This window comes from Phascolarctos cinereus, unplaced genomic scaffold (genome assembly GCF_003287225.1).
Source record: "Phascolarctos cinereus isolate Bilbo 61053 unplaced genomic scaffold, phaCin_HiC Scaffold_1;HRSCAF=81, whole genome shotgun sequence".
In the NCBI taxonomy this organism is placed as follows: Eukaryota; Metazoa; Chordata; class Mammalia; order Diprotodontia; family Phascolarctidae; genus Phascolarctos; species Phascolarctos cinereus.
The window spans coordinates 130,031,975-130,056,092 of NW_027555514.1; the positions used below are offsets into that span (position 1 = coordinate 130,031,975).

A 24,118-nucleotide genomic window follows, 5' to 3' on the forward strand; every position below is an offset into this window, starting at 1 on the left:
TGGAAAGAATATAAGGAGTGCAATTGCCAGTCGTCTCTAGAGAGGAAATGTGTAAATATTCAGGACCCTGAAAGACGTTAGTGACGCATAATGAATATGTGCATATGTGAATACACAAAAGTGCATAAAGTAAATATGATAGGTTGGCAAAGTAAGGGGGCAGAGAGACCAGAAACTCTCCCTAGGAAAGAGCACTGGACCAATGGCATTGACCAAATGAGATGGTCCTGGGATCTAAACATTGTGCTATCCCTGCATGTTGCAAAAACACTACATCCTTGCTATCTTAGAGAAGTGAGAGGAAGAATAGAGGCAGTATGCTGATCTAAATGAAATCAAATTTACACTAATTTTTTTCCATTTTTAGTAAGATTTACTTTTTAAAAAAACTCCTCAGGATGTGAAATGTGACATTTTTGCCAGAGTTTATCTTCCATGAGAAAAATTGGCTAATTTTCTCCTTCCCAATTATGCCGAACACCTGTGACTATTCAGTTTCCCAAACTTAATGGTGTATGGCAGGAGTGGGGAATCTGCAGCCTCCAGGCCACATGTGGCCCTCTAGGTCCTCAAGCATGGCCTTTTGACTGAATCAGGGCCACACTGGAGGACCTAAAGCAGGGTCTCTAGGTCCTTGGGTGTGGCCTTTTGACTGAGTCCAAGTTTTATAGAACAAATCCTCTTATTAAGGGGATTTGTTTTGCGAAGTTTTGATTGAGTCAAAGGGCTGCACTTGAGGACCTAGAGGGCCACATGTGGCCTTGAGGCTGCAGGTTCCCCATCCATAGATATGGTCTGCAACTGCCTTGTGAAATTTCTAGAGGTCTCTAGATCTTTTTTTTACATAGACTTTCACTGAGATAGTTTAGATTTCAACATTTTTACTCCATTTCTTAAAAAAATAAATAAAATTGCTTGATGTGCACTGAAACATTTTTGTCAGTTCACCTTCAATTTCTAGTTAAATGCATGTTATCACAATAAAAGACATTTTAGTTGCTCCCAATATGATAAATGCCCTTCTTTTAGGTAACATACAACTACAGGGATAAGAGGGAAGCTGACACTGCCCTTTTAAGAACATATATTTCCTTTCTTGTTAAATAATTAGCAATGGAGCACATTTTTTTCTAGGTACAATAGTGAAAGCAAGAGGCATGTCACGTCCTAAACGTTGATATAGTTCCTGTGGGAGACAGGAAATATGTGTTCTACGCAGGTGCAAATTTGTTCTACCAGCTAATTCCCTAGGTATTTTCATAGAACACAAATCATGCAGATTTCCTTTAAGACAAAATTAAAAACATTTCCCCCACCCTAAACAATGGTTTGTGTAAAACCATGCCATTTTATGTTTCCTGAACTAACTGAATAATAGTTAAAATTGCTTTCATATCTTTTAGTCTTTTACTAACTGAAAGACAAACTATCTTAGAGAAATGACATATTGATGAATATAGACTGCCCATTCAAATAACATCTTTTTCAGAGAAAAAAAATACACTGAAAAACAAATAATAAAAAAAAATTACCACATAAACTACTTTACTGAGAGAATATTTTGGACATTTATTTCAATTCAAATACAAAATTTTATTCATTTTTATCATTACTGCTTTCTTCATCTTAATAACTTTTTTGTTGCTCCTTTACAAAGAGTGTAATGAAAGGCCACACCCTGGTTGAGGTTTGAGGGAAAAATAGAGCTATATCCTAATAATTGTGGTATGCATCTGTGTTGTTAGCCCCATTTTACAATAAAAGGAATTGAGACCCCAAGACTAGGGGAAAGTTGAAACATAAGAGCTCCCACATCAACTTCTATAGGTCTTCATAACACCTAAAGAAAGGATAGAAAAAAGCTGGGAGGTAATAAAGGGGAAATGGCGGGGGGGGGTCTTGGAGCTAAGTAATTTATTTACCCTAAGAAGAACCAATCAGAGGAGATCTGATTATTGGTGGATCTTCAAGCTCAGGCCAAAGTATATCCTGGAGTATATCTTAACTTAGTGTAAACTCTCTTCTTTATAATCTGTTTATGGAATATTCCTGCCACTTGGTTCTAAACAAATTAAAAATAGATAACTATTTTACTAAATTCCAAAGTTAGTTTCCATGGTCAATAATGAAGAATCTTCCGCCCTATAGCCCATTATAATCCACTTAGTATAATATTATAAATGGTACTAGGTATTATCTTTTTTCATATCAGGGTCATTCATATGGCAGGTGGCTAGTGGATCAAGAGCTGACCGTGGAAAGCCAGGAAGTCCTGGGTTCAAGTGTAACGTTAGACTCATAATGATGCTGATTATGTGACCCTAGGCAAGTAAATCACTTACCCTGTAGGTACTATTCTAGCAGCTCTTTAAGACTATAAGTTGACAAGACGGTGCCAATCTGCTTTGGTAGAGGATGTTGCCTATACCAAAGACATCGCAGCCAAGTCCCTATCCCTTTATTCTTTTCATCTGTGAAGTCCTCTAGACCTGGAGAATAAAGAACAAGATATTTTACCTTGAAATAAGGCTCATCATTTTTACTTTTTTAAATGGAAAGAGCCCTGGAATTGAAGTAAAAAGATCCAATTCATATCCAGGATTCTGACACTTTAATAACTGTGTGACCTATGCCAAATCTTTCCCATTTCTGAGCCTGAGTTTTGCAAATGTGAAATATGACAAAAATGTCTGCTCTGATTTCCTCATGAGATTATGGTGAAAAACATACTTCATAAATCTTGAAATATTGTATAAATGTGAGCTATTACAATTAGAAAGGGAAGGAACTACTCTCCCTAGATAGGACAGTCCAGCTCCTGCCTCTGCATAAATGTCCCCTGTGTCTGTTATGCAGACCCTTCTTGAATCTAGCTTCCTTCAGGAGTGTATGGGGTGTTCAAGGAGGACTAGCACCTCTGCTGTGAAGGCTGCCAAGCCCTTTTCAGGGCTCTCATCAGGTGTCCACCTGATTCACCCAACTCCCACCCATAGTGCCATAAAGCTATAGCATACACAGCAGCCACACACCCCAGTAAAACCATCTTGGCAGATGGACTAAACCAGGTTGAAGGTAACTGACTGTCCTCAAACCCATAAATGAGTCAGGGGAATGTCTAGTGAAGTCATGTGAAGACTTTCCCTGGTGGAGTGAACGGACAAGAACAATTTGTTCCAATGGCTATGAAGGTGACTGAAGCAGGTACTGTGGAGCTTAGAGCTTGGTCAGGGGTCAAAGATGCCAAGGTCATCCGCTGCACCCCGGGGCCATCACCAGTCATCTTGACTTTTTGTCCTGCCATTGTGTTGAGGGCCAGCACTGACAAGTCAGAGGATTCAGGCCATGCCAGGTATTACCTGTAGCCTGTCCTCTAGCCGATGGTTGCCTAAGTCAGATACATGGGCTCTCCAACCCCCCCCCCACTCTGTCTCTCCTGAGAACAGAAGGACCTTGAAGACTACAGGAGGTGAGGAAATGGTTCAAGGGGTAACTGCCCCTGGTTACTGTTTCCATGAGAAAAATAATTGTTCTTCAAAAACAAAGGATGAACAGGAATAACAACAGCTTCCTTCAAGACTCAGCTCAAGCACTAATTCCTATATAAGACTTATTTTATCAGCTGCTAGTGCCATCCTTTCCCATTCAAATTACCTTTCACCAACTCTGTATACATTTTATATTCACTTTCATTCATAGGGACTTTAGAGGTCATCTTTCAACCTAACTGAATAATGATTAAAATTGTTTTTCAACTACCATAGTTCAACTACCTCATTTTACAGATGATAAGATGAGGGTCAGAGGCTCAAAGTCCCAAAGGCAACAAGTTCCATGGCTTGGATTTGAACCATGGTCTTCCAGTTCCACATCTAGCTCTCATTCTGCTGTACCACACTTTTCTCTACATATGTTATTTCCTTCAAATAGAATACAATCTCCTTGAGGGTGGGGATTGTTTTGGTTTTTATCTTTGAATTCCCAGTGCTTGGCAGAGTACCTGACTAAGGGTAGATACTTAAAAAATATTTATTGAATGAGTTAAAGACTTTCAATTGGGGAAAAAATAGGGGCATAGGGAGTTTATTACTTTGCAATCAATCAATCAATAAGCATTTACTCAGCACTTACTATGTGCCAGGTACTGTGCAACTATCTGTTGAACAAGTCAAATTGTTTGAAAAATCTATCTTAAATTTATTATCTATGTAAATTTTCCTCAAAATTGAATATCAAGCAAGTCTTTATGAAATAAAAAATTAAACAAATTGAGGTCTTATCAATTTTTAGATTAGTTGGGAACTGAATATGGAGTTCTGCCTCCTTAATAGGCTGATCATCTAAATACATCTTCTTATCTTTCAGAAGTCATACTGCAGAAGAAAGTAATTAAAATACATTAGCAGTAAAACTAGATTACCCAGAAAGATTTGGTAGATTACTAGCATAGTAAAACAGCATGGACTAAATTATAGCAACTAAGAGTCAACACATATTTTTTAAAACTATTTTTAGCATTTCTGATGTTTGTTCAGGGTAAAAGGCTATCTGCATCAATGCTAATAATAATAATAGCATAATATGGTGCTTTAAGGTTTTTAAAACACTTTTACAAATATGATATCATTTGATCCTCACAACAACTTTGGAGGTAGGTGTTACTACTATCTCAATTTTTGCAGATGAAACTGGGGCAGACAGAGGTTAAATGACTTGCCCAGGGTCATTCAGCTAGCAAATATCTGACGCTATATGTGAACTCAAGTCTCCCAGACTCCAGGTTCATCACTCTATCCACTTGCCACCTAGGCACCAGTCATTTTTACTTTTAACCCATTCCCCTCCAAACAAAAACCCACAAAAAGTTTGACCCTTAAGAGATTTGTGGAAAATACATTCAAATTAATCTGTGACTTCCCTGGTGTGGGTATTCCCTTCAATGATGCAGCTCCCAATCTATCTACGTCAAGCACTATGGATGGATGGGACAAGAGAGTCCATTGAGACTCTCTTGTCCCATCCCATCCTTCCATAGTGCTAGAAGTCATGCTCAAGTTCTCTCTACCTCCAGATGGTCAGTTAGCCTTCACTCTCACTACATTACCAGACCATCTTGAAATTGGAGGGCTATGGTATTCCATTCCCTTAGCTGAGCTCATAAAAGTTTTCAAAGATGGAATGCATACTACAGTCAAGTTTCTGATTTTACATTAAAGGAATCAGTTATCATAAGTCCCTCTCAAATGATGGACATTGGAAAGTAACAAATTTCTCATCTGTAAAATGAGGGGGTCTGAAGAGATGAGCTCTTTCAGCTCCATGATTCCTATGACGTACTACATCAATTACGATCACTACATTTTGAAGCTCTACCTTGATATCTTGTTCGTGGGGGCTCCCTGGTAGTAGACTGTCTATACCAACCAAACATAGTACAAGTTATTGGTATTCTATGTGCAGGTATAGGTTACATCAATAATGAAAAAATGAGAACTATACCAGGGAAATGCCAGTCAGTTTGAACTGGCTTTGGAAAGCTGATTGTTAAATTTTCAGCATTTATTTAAGTGTTTATACCTCACGAATCAACCAAAACTACAAATTAGGGCTTGATTTGTTGTTTTGTAGATTATCTAGATACAAGAAAGCAATAGATGAAATGTGAATAATGCTCATCAAACTTAATGTGTCAGGCCTAATTTTTTTTTCAGAAAGCCAGTTGTTAAATGGTATTATAACACCACTGGAGCTATGCATACAAGGTAGGGATGGAAATTATTCTAATATGGGTTAATTTGTTTGGCTTCCTTGTTTTCTTTCAAGTCCCAGATAAAGTCTCATCTCCTGCAAAAAGCTTTTTCCATTCTCCTTAATACTAGTGCCTTTTCTCAGATTATACTTTTTATCCTGTATATGTATACTTCTACACAAAACTGTCTACTTATTGTCTCCTCCATTAGACTGTGAGCTCCCTGAGAGCATGGTCTGTTTTTTGCCTTTCTTTATGTCTGTAGCACTTAGTATGGTACCTGGTGCCGAGCAGATGGTGGTGTCCAATTCTCTGTGACCCATTTGGGGTTTTCCTTTGCAAAGATACTGAGTAGTTTGTCATTTCCTCCTCTAGCTTATTTTATGGATGAGGAAATTGAGGCAAACAAGGTTAAGTGACTTTCCCAGGGTCACACAGCTAGGAAGTGTTTGAGGCTGATTTTGAACTCAGAAAGAGGCCCAACACTCTATTCACTGCACCACCTAGCCACTCTTCTAGGTGTGTAATACCAGTAAGTGCTTAATAAATGCTTGTTGACTTGTTAATTATATACGTGTATTATGTATAGATACATAGAAATTGAGTTCTTTTTTTTATAACCTGTTAAACCATTAGTAAATTTATACTGTCAGAAAGAACACTAATATTCTCATGTTAACATCCTTATAGTAAAGATGCAACAGACAGCGTGGTATAGAGGGTCAGAAAGCTGACCTTGAAGTCATAAAGATTAGTTTTTCAATCCCACCTGTGACCTATCCTGCCTCAGGACCCTAGGCAAGTTTTTTAAGACTTAATAACTGATCTGTATTGGTACAGGGAGTTTCCTTATCAGGAATTCCCTATAGGAGGAGGGGAAAAGGAAGAAGAATAAGCATTTATATAGTGCCTGCTATGTGCTAGGCATTGTCCTTGGAGACAGAAAAACAGAGGTTAAGTGACTTGGGAGGTAGATGCTATTATTTCCTCCATTTTATAGATGATGAAACTGAAGGAAACTGAGGTTAAGTGACCTGCCTAGAGTCACACAACTTATTAGAGTCTGAGGTTGGATTGGAACTACAAGCTCAGTGATCTATCCACTGAACCACCTAGCTCCCTATGCCAAAGAAATCACAGGTTTAGAACAAAGAAAACATCCAGAACTGTCAGGATTAGGAATAATTTATTTGTTTGAATAGGGTGGAAATATACTTAAGTGTTTCTTCTCTTTTCTTTCCTTTTTTTTTTTTTACACAGAGTTTAGGTTATATCTGTGTGATAGAAACTTAGTGCAAAATGTATTTTTCTCACACACTCCATAGCCTAGTTAAGAGTTTTTGTTGTTGCTTTTCAGTCATGTCCAACTCTTCATGATCCCATTTGGAGTTTTCTTGGCAGAGATACTGGAGTGGTTTTCCATTTCCTTCACCAGCTCATTTTATAGATGAGGAAACTGAGGCAAATAGGGTTAAGTGACTTGCCCAGGGTCACACAGCTAGTAAGTGTCTGAGGCCAGATTTGAACTCAGAAAGATGAATCTTCCTGACTTCAAGTTGGGCAGTCTAACCACTATACCACCTAGCTACCCCCCCCCAGTTAAGAGTATTATAAAGTAAAACTAATATTGTAGTTATCCTGATAGCTTTTTCATGTCTAACATCACCCCCAATTATACCTCTGTCACGGTCTTCTTATTTTAGGAGCAACAGAACATGCTAGTTCTATTACTGTCCTTTCATGGAGGCTTCACACAATGAAGTGATAAGTCACCTTGGGACCATATCCAAAAATGTAATAAACTTAAGATAAACTCTTTGCAACTATAAACCTACACAGGAGGTCTATGCAGGGTCAGTTTCAAAAAAGGGTAGCCTCAGATAGCAGATAATGTCTATCAACCAGGCAGAACCAGGACTAGATATTTCAGTCAAGATTTGGAATCTACCCCCACCCCTCACCTCTCCCTGCTGTTCTCCTTTGCAGCATCTAATTTTAGAAAAGTAGAAAAAGATTAAAAAATATATACAATAGCTTCTTAAGTCAGGGTTTAGGATGAAGAACTAGATAGGACCTTAAAAATCATCTAGTCATCCATTGATTTTACAAGTAAAGAAACTCAGAGAGATTGATTAACTTGTCTAAGCTCATGAAGGTAAGAAGCAAAAGAAATAGGATTCAAGCTCCTTTCCTCTTACTCCAAATCCAAAGTTAGCTCTTTCTACCAGCCAATACTGGTACATGGCTTTGAAAAAGATGATTTCTTCTTTATTTCATTCTTTTCTTAGAGGATTGTCTTGAAAAGGGGACCAGTAGAAACTTGGCAGTTAATGAATAAGAAAGTACAACAGATTCCTTCCATTTGGTGAAGCACTAGGAGAAGTAGCTCATAGAAAAATGATGGATCTTGTGCAGATTTCTTTGTTAAAATCGAACATCCCATTATTGAATGCCGTTGATTCTTCTTCTATGGTAATGTTTTTCTCCAACTCTTCCTTTCAAAAATAAATGTGTATGTTATTTCTCTTTATCAATCAGTCAGCAAATATTTATTGACTTTCAGAATTGGAAAAGACTTAAGGAAAGCAGCTGGTCCAGTTCCCAGCCTTCAGGTAGGTAAGGGCATAAGCTGTTTCCACTTTTTGCCACAAGACATTTCAGGAAACCACATCATAAAGTGGATTATGAAGTAGACTGTCTTTTCTTATAGGGCTGATGTTGTAATTGGGAGTGATCCCTGATCAAGGACCTTGAATCTAATAAATCTTAGATATAATCAAAGATATATAATAGCTAGGATTTATATAGTACTTTAAGATTTGGAAAGCTCTTACAAATATTATCTCAATTTATCCTCACAACAATCCTTGATAGCAAATGCTATAAATTACTCCTATTTTAGAGATGAAGAAATTGAGGCAGAGGTTAAATGACTCACATATAGCCAATAAATTTCTGAGGCTGAATTTGAACTCAGGTTTTCCTGACATCCGGTTCAATGCTCTATTCACAGTGCCATTTAGTTGCCTATATTACCATGTTGCAAATTATGTACGTACTCTCTTTCTCTCTCTCTCTCTCTCTCTCTCTCTCTCTCTCTCTCTCTCTCTCACACACACACACACACACACACACACACACACACATACACACAGATTTGCACACACAACTATCATTCACTATAATAATTTAAAATAGTACATTTGTATCCCAAACCCTATTAAAACAGGGACAAATATACTATATAGAAGGAACCATTATGTACTATCATGTATTTTTTTTTTGGAGTGAACATGTGATTTTTTTGGAGTAGACCTGGTCATTATAGAAAGCTTCTGGTGAGGAACTTCTTCTACCAATGCAGACTAGTACCTATTTTGCAATTTATATTGTTAGAGAGTTGTGGGGCAGGTACGTGGCACAGTGGATAGAGCACTGGTCCTGGAGTCAGGAGGACCCGAGTTCAAATCCAGCCTCAGACACATGATACTCACTAACTCTGTGACTCTGGGCAAGTCACTTAATCCCAACTGCCTTGCCAAAAAAAAAAATTGCAGAGAAAGAGTTGTCTAGAAGCCAAAGGAAGATATGAACTCTTGTCTCTGTGACTCTTAGGCCAGCACTCTCTATCCATTAATCCAGAGTCCATATAGCCCAGAAATACAATACAATAAAATTGTATAAAATTTTATAAAAGGAGGAGGCTATTTCTAAGGACCCTTTGAACTTTACTAGTCTATGAATCTATTGAATATATTACATCGCCTAAAACTAGTAAATGAAATACAACAAATGACTTGTCAAAACATCTCACTGATGATATTTCATTTGCTTTCTTCGAGTTTGGTAAAATGGCAGCCCATTAGTCGTTACCATCAGTTCTGTTACTATACTCGCTGCTGTGCCCTCCACTACCCCTAATACTGCAATCTGACCTGTTGGAACAACCTAAGACTCCTCAGCTTTTCTACCCACCCTGTAACTGAACTCTTCTACATATTACTGTCTTCATAAAATTGACCTTGAGAGCAGGCACGGTCTCACTCTTCTATCCCATATGTATGGTACTTGGTACCTAGTAGGGGGGGATAAGGGAAGGGAGTAAGCATTTATATAGCACCTATTATGTGCCAGGCACTGTGCTAAGCACTTTATAAATATCATCTCATTTGATCCTCACAACAACGTTGCAAGATAGTGGAAACAAAAGAAAACAGAGGTTAAGTAACTTGCCCAGGGTCACACAGCTAGTAAGTGTCTGTAGCTGAATCTGAATTTAGGTCTTCCAAACTCCAGGGTCATTGCTCTATCCATTATGCCACTTTTGTTGTTGTTTAGTCAGTTTTCAGTCATATCTGACTTTATTTGGGGTTTTCTTGATAAAGATATTGGAGTGGTTTGCCATTTCTTTCTCCAGCCCATTTTACAGATGAGGAAACTGAGGCAAACAGGGTTAAGTGACTTGTCTAGAATCACACAGCTGATAAGTGTCAGAGGCCAGATTTAAATTTCAGGTCCAGTGCTATTTCACCTTCACCTCCTAGCAGCCCCATTTACATAAACACTTAAATGCTTTTTCATTCAATCATTCATTCATTCAAGTAGCTTTTCTTGGCAATCTGATTTGCCCAGATCTCTTCTTCAGTGATGTTACCCCCAAAAACTCTGTATATTTAGAAGGCTTATTTTTTTTCTCTTGAAAAATTTCTGTTTAGCAAGTGGAATAACTCAAAACCATTCTATTGACTTTAGGAACTGATGATATACTGTCCATGAGGTAGTACTTAATAAACCAGTCAGTGGGTCAGTCAGTCTCACTGTCTTTCTCCCCCCCCGCTCCCACTTTCACCTCATTTTATTCAGTTACTAGTGCAACATTTCCACCTAAGAGCAAACAAATGCCGCATAAACAAAAAGTACTGGTCATCAGACTTTCAAACTCCTATGCACAATGCTCAGGGATTAGGGCCGTTTGATACTTTGATTATAATTAAGTCCTTCACGTTAAACTGGAAAACCTTAAGAATAGTTATTGGGCCATTAGCACTACTTTATAGAGAGGAATTAAACAAGTCCTTCCATAGAACTGCCTATGTAAGTTTCTAAGAATATATATTTGAAGTTGCCTGTAACAGTTTCTAGAGAAAAAGGCAGCAAGGACTGAAGTAGGAGGTAATGTCACCCAAGTATGAAAGTGATAAGAGGTAGGGACTGCATGTAATTTGATGTCCGTTTTACAGATGAGACCCAGAAAGATTAGACAATACGTAGACACTCAGCAGATAATGCAAAAGAACTAAAGTTCAGGCCTTCTGCCTCCCCGCTCCTCTTGAAGCAGTATACTTTTTCTACTAGACCAGAAATTCTTAGCCTCAGGCCTGTGAATTTTTCATATATACATATATGTAGTTTTTGTGTGTGCATGCATATTATATCTATATAGTTCATATAAAAGCTTTCAAGTATATTACCTACGTAGAGAGATAATATATGTATTTATAGAGATCTATATACTTATATCTATTTGCATATAGATAATATATATACTTGAAAACTATATGAACTGTATACAATATATGTATAGATATACATATATAGATTATATGTACTTGAGAACTCGATATACTATTTGAGAACTATAAATACATAGATTTTATCTATTTAAGAACTATATTCTAATACAATTGATTTTGCTTTGTAATCCTAAGAATTTTATTTTATACATTTAAAAACATTTTCTGAGATTTTCCATAGGCTTCAACAGACTGCCAAAGAGGACCAGGACTAGTCTATAAAGCTTCTAAGTGAGCCCCTACTATAAGCAAAACACTGTATTAGGTATTGTGGAAGATAGAACATTCTCTCTCTTCAAAGAGTTTACAATTTAGTTGTGAAGTCAAGTTCCAAAAGTTTAAAAGATTTTCATGTGTGAATTGCAAAACAAATTTGTTGATTTTAGCAGCTCCTCACTACAAATAAAAAGACAACCAATAATAAAAGGCAGTATATGATAAGCCATTCCAAATCGCTACTCAAATGGAAGACCCCAGAAGAATTCACAAGGCTTTTGACAACAATAAAACCCAATAGAATTTCTCAAAGCAACAGCCAATTACCATTTTTTATAGAAATAGCATCCTTAAAAATAAAAAACCCTGAAATTCATACCAAGCAACCTGATGCTGAGAAATAACATATCAGTCTAATAAACCAGACATTCTATATTAGGGTACCCTTATCCTGCACTCTTGGGAAGCATCCATCCTTTGACATTTTCTCACGAAGGTCCCCATGTACAAAAAAAGCTGGACTGAACTGAAAAATAATGTTTCTCAATAGTGATGCATTTTTTGTTGAATGAGTTAGAATCTAAGGGGTATAAAAGCAGGTAGTCTGTGATCCAACAGCCAGGATGTCTGTAGCTGCTGGGAAACACTGCAGCTGTTCATAGTCTAAATTCCCCCTTGTCTTTCTAGAACTATGTGTTTAAGGGGACAAACTTGTGACCTTGGAATGACACTTGTCATTGTATGTAAAAAAAACCACCATTCTTTAGCAGAGGGTCCATTACAGTGGAATGGGCAGCCATGGCTATGCTAGTCCTTCATTAAGAATTTATTAAGCACCTATTATGGAGTTCTTAATACAAAATAATTCCTGTGTTCCAGAAATTTAGTCTACTATTGTGAGCAGTTGCTAGTACTGGCAATCCTTGCAAGTGGATGTTTCTGAAAATCAACATAATCCAGGAAAAATGGGAAAAAACAGGTCTATATGATGCAAAGAGACATAGCTGGCTTAAAGAATAAGATGGACAAGAAATGGTGATAAAAGTACAAAAACAAATATTCCCATGAAAGAATAACCAAAGGTAAGAAAAATCTCTGCCTAAAGCTAAAATGGAAGGGTGATAGTTAAGGAGGGGGAAGATTAATGAAATGTTTTCAAAATTCAATAAGATGATTTTGGAATAAGTGGTTTTAAATTTTAATGAAAAATAAAAGATGAAACTTTTGTTCTGCCAGAACAAGTTTGATCAGTCATGTTAATTCAGGACTAATTCCATATTAATTGCTCAGTAATTTCAGACTACAAAAATGAGTTGGAAGCAAAGTACGGCTTTCTTAATACCTAGCCTATATATAGTGTTTTAAGGTTTGCAAAGCCTCTCCCTACTATTATCAAATTTTTTAATAATCAACCAGATCATGTATCAGTTCAAGCCAAAAGTATTTCAAATGCTGTTTAACAGGTGGTTAAAAATCTACGTTTCTAAAGACACAGTCAAAAGAAATCTAGTCCAACTTACTTTTGTGCATAGATGAGAAAACTGAAGCATAACAGATGGAATGATTTGTCTAAGATCATGGAGCTAAGCTGGGACTCAAACCCAGGTCTTCAGTCTATTAAGTCCAGGACTATTTTCGTTATGCCATGACACTTCTACTAACTATCTTTGTATAGTCACTAAAGGGTAGGTTTATGCCACTACCAAACGCAACATGATTTTGGAACCTAGGGACTTTTCTTTTCACGCATGGTTCCATGTTTGACAGTTAATACCATCCATGATCTCTTATAACTAGCCTTAAAAATCAAAACTCAAGTACAACCACAAAAAAAAACAACACAGACACAGTACTTGGGGCCAATCCTTCATGCTGACTGCTTTCTGGTTTTAAGAAAGTCTCTTAACTTTCTGCTTTGGTTTCCACAGATACAAAATGGTCTTGGGGCAGCTAGGTGGCGCAGTGGTTAGAGCACTGGCCCTGAAGTCAGGAGGACCTGAGTTCAATCCAGCCTCAGACCAAACATTTGACACTTACTAGCTGTGTGACTCTAGGCAAGTCACTTAACCCCAATTGCCTCAAAAAAATGGTCTTTATCTTTTAAAAATGTTGATTGTGTAGGTATTAATTAGCAGCTACCATCAATGCTTCAAAGATGAAAGAAGCCACATAGGTATTACCCCATTAAGATGTAATCAAAATAATGAGGTTACTCTGTATATTTATTTTTCTCTTGACCATTGAAAGCAAATGTAATGTTTGTACATTAAAAGTTACTTTTGTGTTAACAAAGAAGAAAATAATATGTAACTCATTTTTGAAAAATTTCATACAGATGGAGAACCTCAAAATCTTTGATTTGTCTCCCTCATCCCCCCAGCAAATCCATCACTAAATCTTGTTGCTTCTCACTTCCAAATATATCTCAAATCTATCCCATCCTGCCATTCATTAGCTCCATGGCCTTAGGGAAATCACAAAACCTTTCTGGGTCTCAAGTTTCATCACTTTCAAAAATGAGTGGTTTGGACCAGATCCCAAGTATTCAACTTTAGACTCTTGAAATAAATGTCTGGGGATTCAGCATGGTTGAGCTTTTTAGTGAAAAAAAAAAGTATTTTCTATTTATCTAACATACATTAAGTAGTGGGCCTGATCATCCTACTAGTGGGATGATTAGCAGGGTCTAATCATCAACCTGCCACTATTATTACATAATGAATTGCTAGTGGGTTTCATGTCAAATGACCTGGATCAATGAATAACTGCAATTTAAGCTATTATAATAAATCATATGATTAAATTCATTCCACTCACACAGTTCTGATCATGTAGCTTTCTGATCATTTGGCCTATTAATGAAAAATGTGGATACTCCTGTACCAGATGATTTTTGTCCCCACTAATTTTAAGCTCTATGATTCTCTAATTCCATTCCCACTGCAATTATTCTAATCAGAGTCACCTCACACCTTGATTATTACTAGTCTTCTAGCTCATCTACCTGATTTAGGCCTCCATTACCTCTAATCCATTTTGCAGTGTTAGCAAATTAATCTCCTGAAAAACACTACTTTCATTATTTCCCTTCTATATTAAAAAACCTTCCATAGCTAACCACCATCTACAGGAAAAGTACAAACTTCTAAACTTGACATTCAAAAATCCCCGAAATATGGCTCCAACATGCAAGAAGACTAGAAACTATCCCATATGAGCATCAGTTTAAGAACTGTGGTTGTTTATTCTGGAGATTAGACTCAGGGAGGATGTGATAACTCTCTTCAACTATTTGAAGGCTTGTATCATGTAGAAGGCTTAGCTGTGTGCGGCTTTGTTCCAGAAGATAGGACTAGAAGCAATGACTGGATATTGCAGAGAGACAGAAACAGCAAGAATACGAAACTTCCTAACAACTTGTGCTCCCAAAGTAGAATGGACTTCCTCCAGACAGTTTGGCCTGCCCAGTGTTATACTGGTACATGTTTAATAACTGCTTCTTGGGGGTGGGAGGGAATGTATGTATGATGCACTTTTAAGTTTAATCTGTATTATTAACATTTTCTCTGTCACTTTCTTAAGTCTACATAATCAACAAAAGAATAAATATAGCCTTGATTGTTGCATTTTTCCAATTTCTCAGGTGAAAAATGTTCACACTGAAAATTTAACAAGAGGCTCTCAGAAGCTAGGTAGAGCTGGTCCAGCATACACCTGGTTCCACCTCACCATAAAAAAAGGAAAGGCTAAAAATGATTATTTATTATGAATGTTGTACTTGGGTTTCCTATTTGGGGATAGGTTGGATTAGATGAGCCTGGGCATGGTGGCACAGTCCTGTAATCCTAGCTGTTGAAGAGACTGAGGTTCTTGGATCTCTTGAGCTCAGGAATTTTGAGTTCCATGGGTTATAACACTCCAGTGTTGGTAACTAAGTTTGGCATCAATATTAATGAACCAGGTACCAGGTTACCTAAGGAAGGGGAAAACGACTTGCGTCAGAAATAGTGGGTAGTGGGATTGGGCCCATGAATAGTCTCTGTACTTCTAAGCTTGAGTGAGATGGGAGACACAATGTTTGAAGGAAAGAAAAAAAGAAGGAAAGAAATAAGAAAATCTCTAATGTCTTTTCAAACACTGAAATTCTGTGACACATTTAAAAGCTAACCTTTCATTATCCCCCTCTATGAACCCTCCATTGGAATAGCAAGTAGCTGTGATATAAGGGAAAAAACCCCTAAATTTGTTATAAGAAGGCCTCCAAAGTCCCTTCCAACTGTAACAATTTGTGAACTAAGTTTGAATCCCTCCTCACCTGTGTCCAATACTGACAATGCATTTACCTAGTGCTAGATTTTAAAAAAAATTACATAAATATATATATATATGAACTTATGTGCCTATTACATATAATCTACAAAAAGCACATCATATAGAAAATGTAAAATTCAAAATTTTATGGAAGTGAATGTTGAAAACTAAAAATAAATAATTTTTTAAAAAGCACATCATAGACCTTAAAATGATGTATTAAATCTCCCATGCATTAAGTGCATGAATAGTCTATATGAGCTTTTTGCTGTCCTTTCATTATGTTAAAAATGTAGATACTAAAAATATAAGCAATGACATTTTTATCATGCAAGTGTGACTTGCATCTTCTCATATGGACAACTCAATAACTTATCTGAGTAGAAAATAAATATAGTGTTAGCTGCCTATCTCAGAAATAAAATTTAGAATAATTTTCCAGACTTGGATACAAATTGCTATAAGAAAAGGTAATGCAGGTTTTTCAAGAAAAACAGCAGTTACTGTTGCAGGGTCTCTTTAGGCAACTGACTGAATTCAATCATTTCTTGACTACATAGCGTAGAAACATAAAAACTTATTCCAATCACATTGTTGTAGCTGAACACTGTCACAAAATTTAAATTACTTAGACACTGCCACTCTAGAATCACTACTAACTGAGGAAGAACATGTATAATATAAAAAGCTGGAGTGTGCTGGTAAATATTTGACACCTGCCTGGGGGTGGGGAGAGGAGTACACATGGTACACTTTTATGTGTAATCTGCATTATTAATATTTTCTCCATCACTTTAAGTCTAGAAATCAATAAAACAATAAATCAAGCTTTGATTTGCAGCATTTACTCAGTTTCCAAGGTGTAAATGCTTGTTGAAAATGTAACCATCAACTCTCATGAGCTGGTATGAGCTGGCTCTAGAAAATTCCTGCCGAATCTAAAAAGGATCGAGCTTTTCAAGTAAGTTTCATTTAAAGTCATTTAGTAAATTGGCTACTGATATCTGAGGAACAACCATCTTTTGTGATTCATCTATGTCCATGGTAAAATTATTAATTCTTCTGCAGCTTAAGCATAGCAAATCACCTGGTAAGGGTAATAAGCCATCCTTGATCAATACCACATGTTTAGTAGTTAATTTTTCTGAACATTATGTACCTGGGTAAATTTCTCTTCCATTGGAGTCATTGTGCCCTACCAAATTAATAGAAACCTGGAAATAGACACACATTCAAAGGAATGCACTGAAACAAAAATTAATAGGTGAATAAATCCTGGCATATGATTATCCATGTTTCAAGTTTGGAGATGAGCCCTTCTACACACTCCATTGTTATTCCAGATAACAAATCTGAAACGTACTTTATTGCATAAGCAATTCACTCACAAGTCAAAGATGGTTTAAAAAAAGTCTGTGGAAAAACCCACAGCCTAAAGGATCTCTCTCTGAATTTTGATCTTCACTGATGGGTTGGACCTCTAACATCTCTGTGGTACAGCTGTGGAATGATCTCACTTTTCATTTACTGGCATGAGTATGGGCTGATTTTCTGCCTCCTGAAGGATGAATGTATTACACAAAGCTACCATGAGCTATAGTGAGGGGTTCATTTCACAGGCATTGCAGGATAGGCCACAGTCATTCTTTATGCTAAGTTGAAGGGAGGGATAAAGTGGTTTCTTGGTCAGCAACTACAGTTTCTATCTTTTAAAGTCAATTAGTTTCTTGTATAGCTCTATCATAATTGGCCCAGGTTTAATTTCATCCAGTTTCATCAAAGCAAAACCCTTGGTGCTGGTAAAGCTTTTCTTTGGTTTACAATATATTCGAATTCACAGAAAACAGCTACACTAGTGATTTCAAGCTTAACAATGTTGAGAAACACGTGCCTTGGCATTTGGGTGTGATTGGAATGCCTCACCGTTAGTTACCTTTTCAATATACTTCTGAAGTGCAATGTTCACATTAAAGTGAACATATGTATCCTTCTTTCTTTGCATGTTGGCTCCCACATTAGACAGTGAGTGTCTTGAGATGATGGTTTTTGTTTGTATCTTGTGTTTAGCCCAATGCCTGGTACATAGCAGGCACTTAATACATGCTTATTGACTATCTCTGGAAAAATCCATTCTATTTAATTATAAGAACTATTTCTTAAATACTAAGCAAACTTTTATAAATTGATGTCTTAAAAGAATATTTAAATAAAAGCACTTGCTAGAGTGGATAGAGGCTGAATTTGAAGGCAGGAAGACATGGGCTTCAAATCCTGCAAATCCTGTTTCTGACACTTATTAGCTGTTTGTTCCTGGGTATACTGATTAACCACTATGTACCTCAAGCAATGCCCTAGGACTTACTATAGAATCCTAGATAAGGGCTGTTGCTTAGGTGATCAAGAAGAGGAAGGCTCCCCACTACCATGAAATCACAGATCCATTCTGTTTTCTAGTACATATAGAAAATCTGGAGTCAGCTTGGGTGATCTAAGAGAAGGAGGTCTTTGGTACTCAGAATATCACAGATCCTTTCCACATCTGAGTGCATATAAAATATTTCAACCAGTCATGTGAAGGCTAGAAAAGTGTCACCTGCCAAAATTTCATATTGATTTACATCCCTTTAATTATCAGAAACGACATAGCAGTTTGATTTTCCTTTACTTTTGGGGATACTTCTGTCTGAAATTTCATGATTATAATATCTGATGAGCAAACACAATTGCTCAGTTATTGAAGGAAGTTAACAACACAGTTTCTATGATATTTTGTTTATGCTCATATATCCCTTGGACCCTGACCTTAGAATGGGATTAGAAAACTAATTTATTTTTTAAAAAAATACGTGGTTTTCTGTTTTTTCTTGTGCTTTCTATACAGCTTAGCTTTGGTGTTGAAAGAATATTCAGTACATATTCAGTAACTGTGTAACTTTTCACATTTTATATCAGGACTGCTTCCTCTGTTTCTCATCAGTCAGAATTATTTTTAAAATGTGATATGAGAATCTTCTGAATGTAGAGTTGCTTCCCTCTTCCCTGTTAAGTTATTTACCTTTCACAATAGATTTATTCGACCTGATTCCATCTGTTATCATTATTTGATCTGCTTCCATTCTACCTGTTTCTATTTGTAATATCATGTTTAATAGCACAATGATAACATGAACTTCTCAGATGTTATAAGGTTGGGAGATGAGGCATCTATTCTGATGTAAGAGAAACAAGTTCTAGTGTTAAGGAAACAGGAAAGAGAATTATTCCAGACTTTATAATCAAATTTAAATTCTTGGCCCCAAAAATTCTTAAAAGAGTCACTCTTTCTTGACTGTCGCTGGAGGCTTGACTACTTGTCAGAGTGCCGAAGAAGGAATTTGTGTTGTAGATAATTAGGTGACCTTAAATTCTCTTCTGTCTTTGACATTCTGAAAAAAAGACAGGTCCTGGATCAACTGTGACCAGGAGTTGCTTGGGAAGTATTTAAATTTCTAGATGCACACACTTAAGTTTGTATTTACCTCCCTGAAGTCACAGGGGATCTGGCAAATTTTTATGATAGTGGATTATTTGTTTACTTTGTTTTGCTCAGTTGCACCAGCAAGTGGGTGGGATTTAGCATCTTGAAGCTGTTGGGGCCACACATTAACACCTGCTTTTAATTTATTTGGTCTGAGGATCCCTAATAATTGCCCTTTGGAGTTCTGTTTTGTAAACTTCAATTTCCTCTAAGACCGTTATGTTTTTTTTTCCATCTATGTTAAGTCTCTTTTCCCAGTGGGATCTTTCTTTCTCTATTTAGTCATGCTGTGTGTGGAGACCCAAATTCCATACAGCCTGGGAGCTCTGACTCATCCTCAGAAAGTTTGGTTGCTCCAGGGACTCCTACTAACAGTGCAAATGAACAGAAAAAATAACCAATGAAGTATGGCCTTCCTGAATTCTGCAGTGCTAGTGCTCTACCTAGCAACTAACCTTCTTATCAAAAGCCAAATAAGGAAGGATAGCACTTTATCCTCCTCTTTAAAATAATTTGAGATAAATGTGTTTACCTTATCTTCAATTTATTCATAATTTAGCCCTTTTAATTTTCAGATTATTGTGAATTGCTTTTTTTTTTTTAAATATTCCATACTCTGCCCTACCAGGAAAATCTTTAAAAGCTTCCAATTACTATTTCCCTTTTTCCTTCATGCCAAGGAAATTAAGTCCAATATGCTCATTTTCCTCACATGTTCCCCTTTTAAAATATGCTATTCATAACCATGAAGAGTTACTTACTCCTCCCAACTCCTATCCTTGTGTAAGAGGCCCTGGATGGCTTGAAATGGTTTTATTCTAATCAGGTTTGCAGTCATAGGATTTTGCAGGATAGTGTCTTTAGATTCTAATATCCTGAGCCAAGAGGTCTCCCTGGCTTTCTTGGTCCCAGAAAGGTAAGCCTTTTGCCAAAGACTGGTAATAGTCATGATTTCTCGGTCCAAATGGGTCCCAACAATGCATTGCTCTGACCACATCTGCTTAAAATGGTTGAAGTTTGCAATAACAGTAATAAAAAAATGCTGACCATCAAGTCAGATAAGAGTTTTGACAGCTCACTGGTTTTAAAGTAATATTCTACATGTATATGCAGACGGATTCATTTTGGTCCATGTGATCCTGGAGCAGACTGACATAAGAAATCATAAAGGAAAATACAGATAGCAGTAAACTAGCTGACTCCCTAGTGCAACTGACTAAAGACTCCAGGCTGTGTAGATTTTTGCACACTTAAGTTTTTTGGACCCAGGAACCTCATTCGGTTTAATTAAAAACTCATTCAGAGTTTGACATTTCACTGGAATACTCACTCCCTCTTCTTGGTCCAAAGCACTTTCACCCGTTCTAATATTTTCAAGAGAAACTTAATTCAGGATCCTGTCAATTTTGTGTTTGTATTCCACATGCCTGTAGGTTTGCTTTACAAAGTGCTCTAAGAGTACCCCATGCTCAAGTTAGTATCATTCAGCAGAGCTCTTAAAGGCATCAGAGTGGGTGCAGACAGCATTGCCTTGGCTAGGAAGCAGTGTGCCTATCCGATTCTCCCTAGTTAGGAAGCCTGGGAATAAGTAACAGAGTTAGGGTTAGGCTGAAATCACCTGACTCAGAGAAACTTCATTTCCCAAGAGAAGGCAAAAATTTATTTTCTGCTTTTTCCTTGAGCTTTCAGCTATTCCCTAGCCCCTAAACCGAGTGAGGAGGTGGGAAAGTGATACCTGGGCCCTCAGCCGTCCATGCGATGCAGAGAGGGTCCTGCCAGCAGCTCATGGAGAGAGGTCCTCACCTCTTTAGGTCATCTTCCCTTCCTCCCTCCACTCTTGTCCCAAAGATTTTATCCTTGTCTTCCCCTCTGGCCTGGCCCATCCCATCCCTTACCTTGACCACATCGTCATTGAGATGCTTGGGGTCTCGGTTAACCAGGTCGATCTCCTTGGTGTGCGCATCGTATATTTGCTTCTCGTTCATTTCGTCGGCCATGGTCTTATTGTTGGGTTTGTAGATGTTTCCCTGTTCCCGGACCGGCGCCGAGTAGAGAAGCCCCTAGGGAGGGGGTGATGGTAGGAACAGGGAAGGGGGGTGGGAAGGAAATAAAAAAAAAAAACAGAACAAGCGGACAAAAGTCAACTTGAGGTTGGGAAAGATCTCAAACTTAAGGAAGAGAGAATTATTATTATTATTCTTTTTAAAGGCAGCAGCAGCTGCTGCAGCAAGGGCTGCGACTTGCTCAGAGCAAAGTAAACTTCACAGGGAGACTGGCTTTTTAAAAGGATAGAAAAGACGACACCACACCCCTCGGTACCGGGCAGAGAAGTCTGACTCCCACTCTCGCCGCCAGGGGTCATCTGCAAACACAGCCCAAATGTCCAGCTCCCTAATCTCTCCAACTGCCCCCCCCGCCCCATTTTACTCCCCCGCCTTCACCGAATTCAGCGCTCAGGGCTTGGCTCCAAGGACTCCAGCAGCCTTGGGCTCGGCCCTAGCTCTCCGATTTGGTCCCAGCCCCACTTTAGGGCGCCTCACCTTTCTTGAATGTCCTTACCTGCTTCTATCGCCTCCCCTTCTTCACCAGTCTATCACACCTGTAGCTTCCTAACCTAAACTTGGCTTTCTCCGATAGAGTAAAGAGTAACTAGTCATCTTTCCAAACCCCAGATCCCCATCAAACAATGCACCTGCGGCCCCGTCTCTAGGATCCCACCTTAGTGCTCTCTCTACTTCTGTCAGGAGTCCTAAAGTTTGGAGGTATCTTTCACGACCCTCCCCCTCCTACCCTATTGACCCTAATGGGTTCCTGTCACCCTCACCTCCTAAGAACTCACCGAATCTCGAGATCTAGCCCTACCTCAGGCTTCTCCTCCCTACATCTTACCTGTTTCCCCTAAATTCCAATCGCTTCTCCCCCATTTAGCACCAGCGTCCGTTCCCCCCCCCCCCCACACCCGGTCCCCTTCTCATAGGCTCTTACAGGCGCTGCAGCCACTGACTTTGGGAAAAAATTTGTTCTGCATAAATGCAAATCGGGGTTCTGGCGTGGGTGGATGGGGAGGGTGACCTTGGGGGGAATCTCCCCTTTGGAGACTCTATTCCAAAGGAGTTTTTGAGACGGATCAAGGACTCGGGGAAGAGCAAACGTAGCGTGCGCCAACGCTCCAGTTAAGCTTTTCCAGACGCCCAGGCTTGGGTATGTGCTTGCCCAGGGCTGTGGGATAAGGGAGTTACAGCCACCGCTGCCCCTCCCTGCCTACCACGTTCCCAGCATCTCCAGATACTCAAGCCTCCCGCCCCAGAGCGATCAGCTGGGCAGCTGGTTCGCTGTTTGCAGAGTAAAGGAGGGGGGCGTGAGAGAAAAAAAAAATCACCCAACCTCCAAGGAGGTGGATTTCTGTTCCGGCACACGCTAAGTCGGGGAACCTCCAAAGTTATCCTATCCACATTTCCCCCCCTGCCGCCCCCCATTCGCTCGGTGATTTCCCTAAGAAAGCAACCCTCTGCCCTCAAACAACAAGCGTAGCAAACACCCAGTTGCTGTCCTACTCCCTACCTACCCCCGATTCCTCCCCAGCGCTCCCCGGACGCCTGCTCCTTAGCAATGGCTGAGTGAGAAGAATGGTCAGAGGTCAAGAGGGAAATGGGTAAAGAAAAGAGGTTGGAGTGCTCCCAGGAGCTGGTGGAGATTGCCGAAGCAGGCGCTCCGAGGGAGGGAGATAGGGCAGGAGAGCACCTCGTGCCGGGGGTTTGGGGCTTTAAGAAACTCCCCGAAGGTGAAGCAAATCCTACCTCGGAGTCTATGTATTTGCCACTAGACATTCTGCCTTGGGTTTGACGGAGGTTCTGGTGGAGGTTCCCTGGGTTATAATTTAAGGGAGCTGAGGAAGGAAGATCCTGTATTGTGGGAAGAGAAAAAAAAAGGAAAGAAAAAAATCCCGGTAGGGCTAGGGGGTGGGGTAGGCTAGGGAGGGGAGGTAGCTGTGAGTGAGAGAGCTGGATGCAGGCCAGGGGTTTGTTCTGCCTGCTTTTGGCCAGAATGACAGTAGTGCTGTGTCTAGGCACATCCCCAAAGACTCTGGGAGCAGCGGCAAGGGCCCGAGAAGGGAGGGTGAGAAGGAGTGAGTGAGCTTTTTACCCACGTTCTACTGAGGCAGATATTTTAAACCTGGGGCAACATTTTCCCAGCCTTGTAGTCATCAGGGCAAACCAAGAGAGCCTGCTTCAAAAACAAGAATATTTTCCTGGTGCATCACACCAGCAGGAGGGTGTGAAGTGGAACAGTTTAGTGAGGGATTCCCAAGCGTGAAGAGCACCTCCGTCAGGAGTCAGAAGGCTTTAGTGTGTCCTTGACCACTTCTCAGGGTCAAGATGCAAGTTCCTACCCCAAGCCTCCCACGGTAGTCCTTTTCCCCCAGGAAAAGGCATTGTTCAGCGGCTTCACAGGGGAAAGGTGAGGAAGAATGGGTGGAAAATTTTAGTTACATCTCCTAAACTGAAGCAAAAGATTGGGGTGTTAGAGAGTTTGCGCGCTTTCGGTGACACTCGTTTACATATATTTAGCCTAGTTTGGAAACTTGGTAACTGTACTTTGTAGAGTGAACCTATCCCCGCTGGCTCATTTCAAAGTAATGCCAACGTTTAGCTGTTCTTTACTCTCATTGCTGATTTTCTCTAAAAGAAGGGAGAAACATGCCAACAGGTTATGCCATGTTTGCACAATATATTACAGTATTAGTCATCACTAAAA

At 38.9% G+C, this 24,118-nt stretch overlaps 1 protein-coding gene across 2 annotated transcripts in view; it reads right to left on the reverse strand.

Annotated features, from left to right (window-relative positions):
• CAV1 (caveolin 1) overlaps nt 1-23,294 on the reverse strand; it is a 47,235-nt gene extending 23,941 nt beyond the window's left edge. The window contains exons 1-2 of one of the 2 annotated variants that reach the window (XM_020979314.2): nt 23,161-23,294; nt 21,259-21,423 (exon numbers count right to left, since the gene is read on the reverse strand). In XM_020979314.2, coding sequence (XP_020834973.1) covers nt 21,259-21,423; nt 23,161-23,190 — 195 coding nt within the window. In that variant the 5' untranslated portion in view covers nt 23,191-23,294. Of the gene's footprint in view, nt 1-21,258; nt 21,424-22,928; nt 23,013-23,160 lie in introns of those variants that run through there. The other variant, XM_020979315.2, reaches the window with a different exon arrangement.
• Between the last annotated feature and the right edge of the window lie 824 nt (nt 23,295-24,118).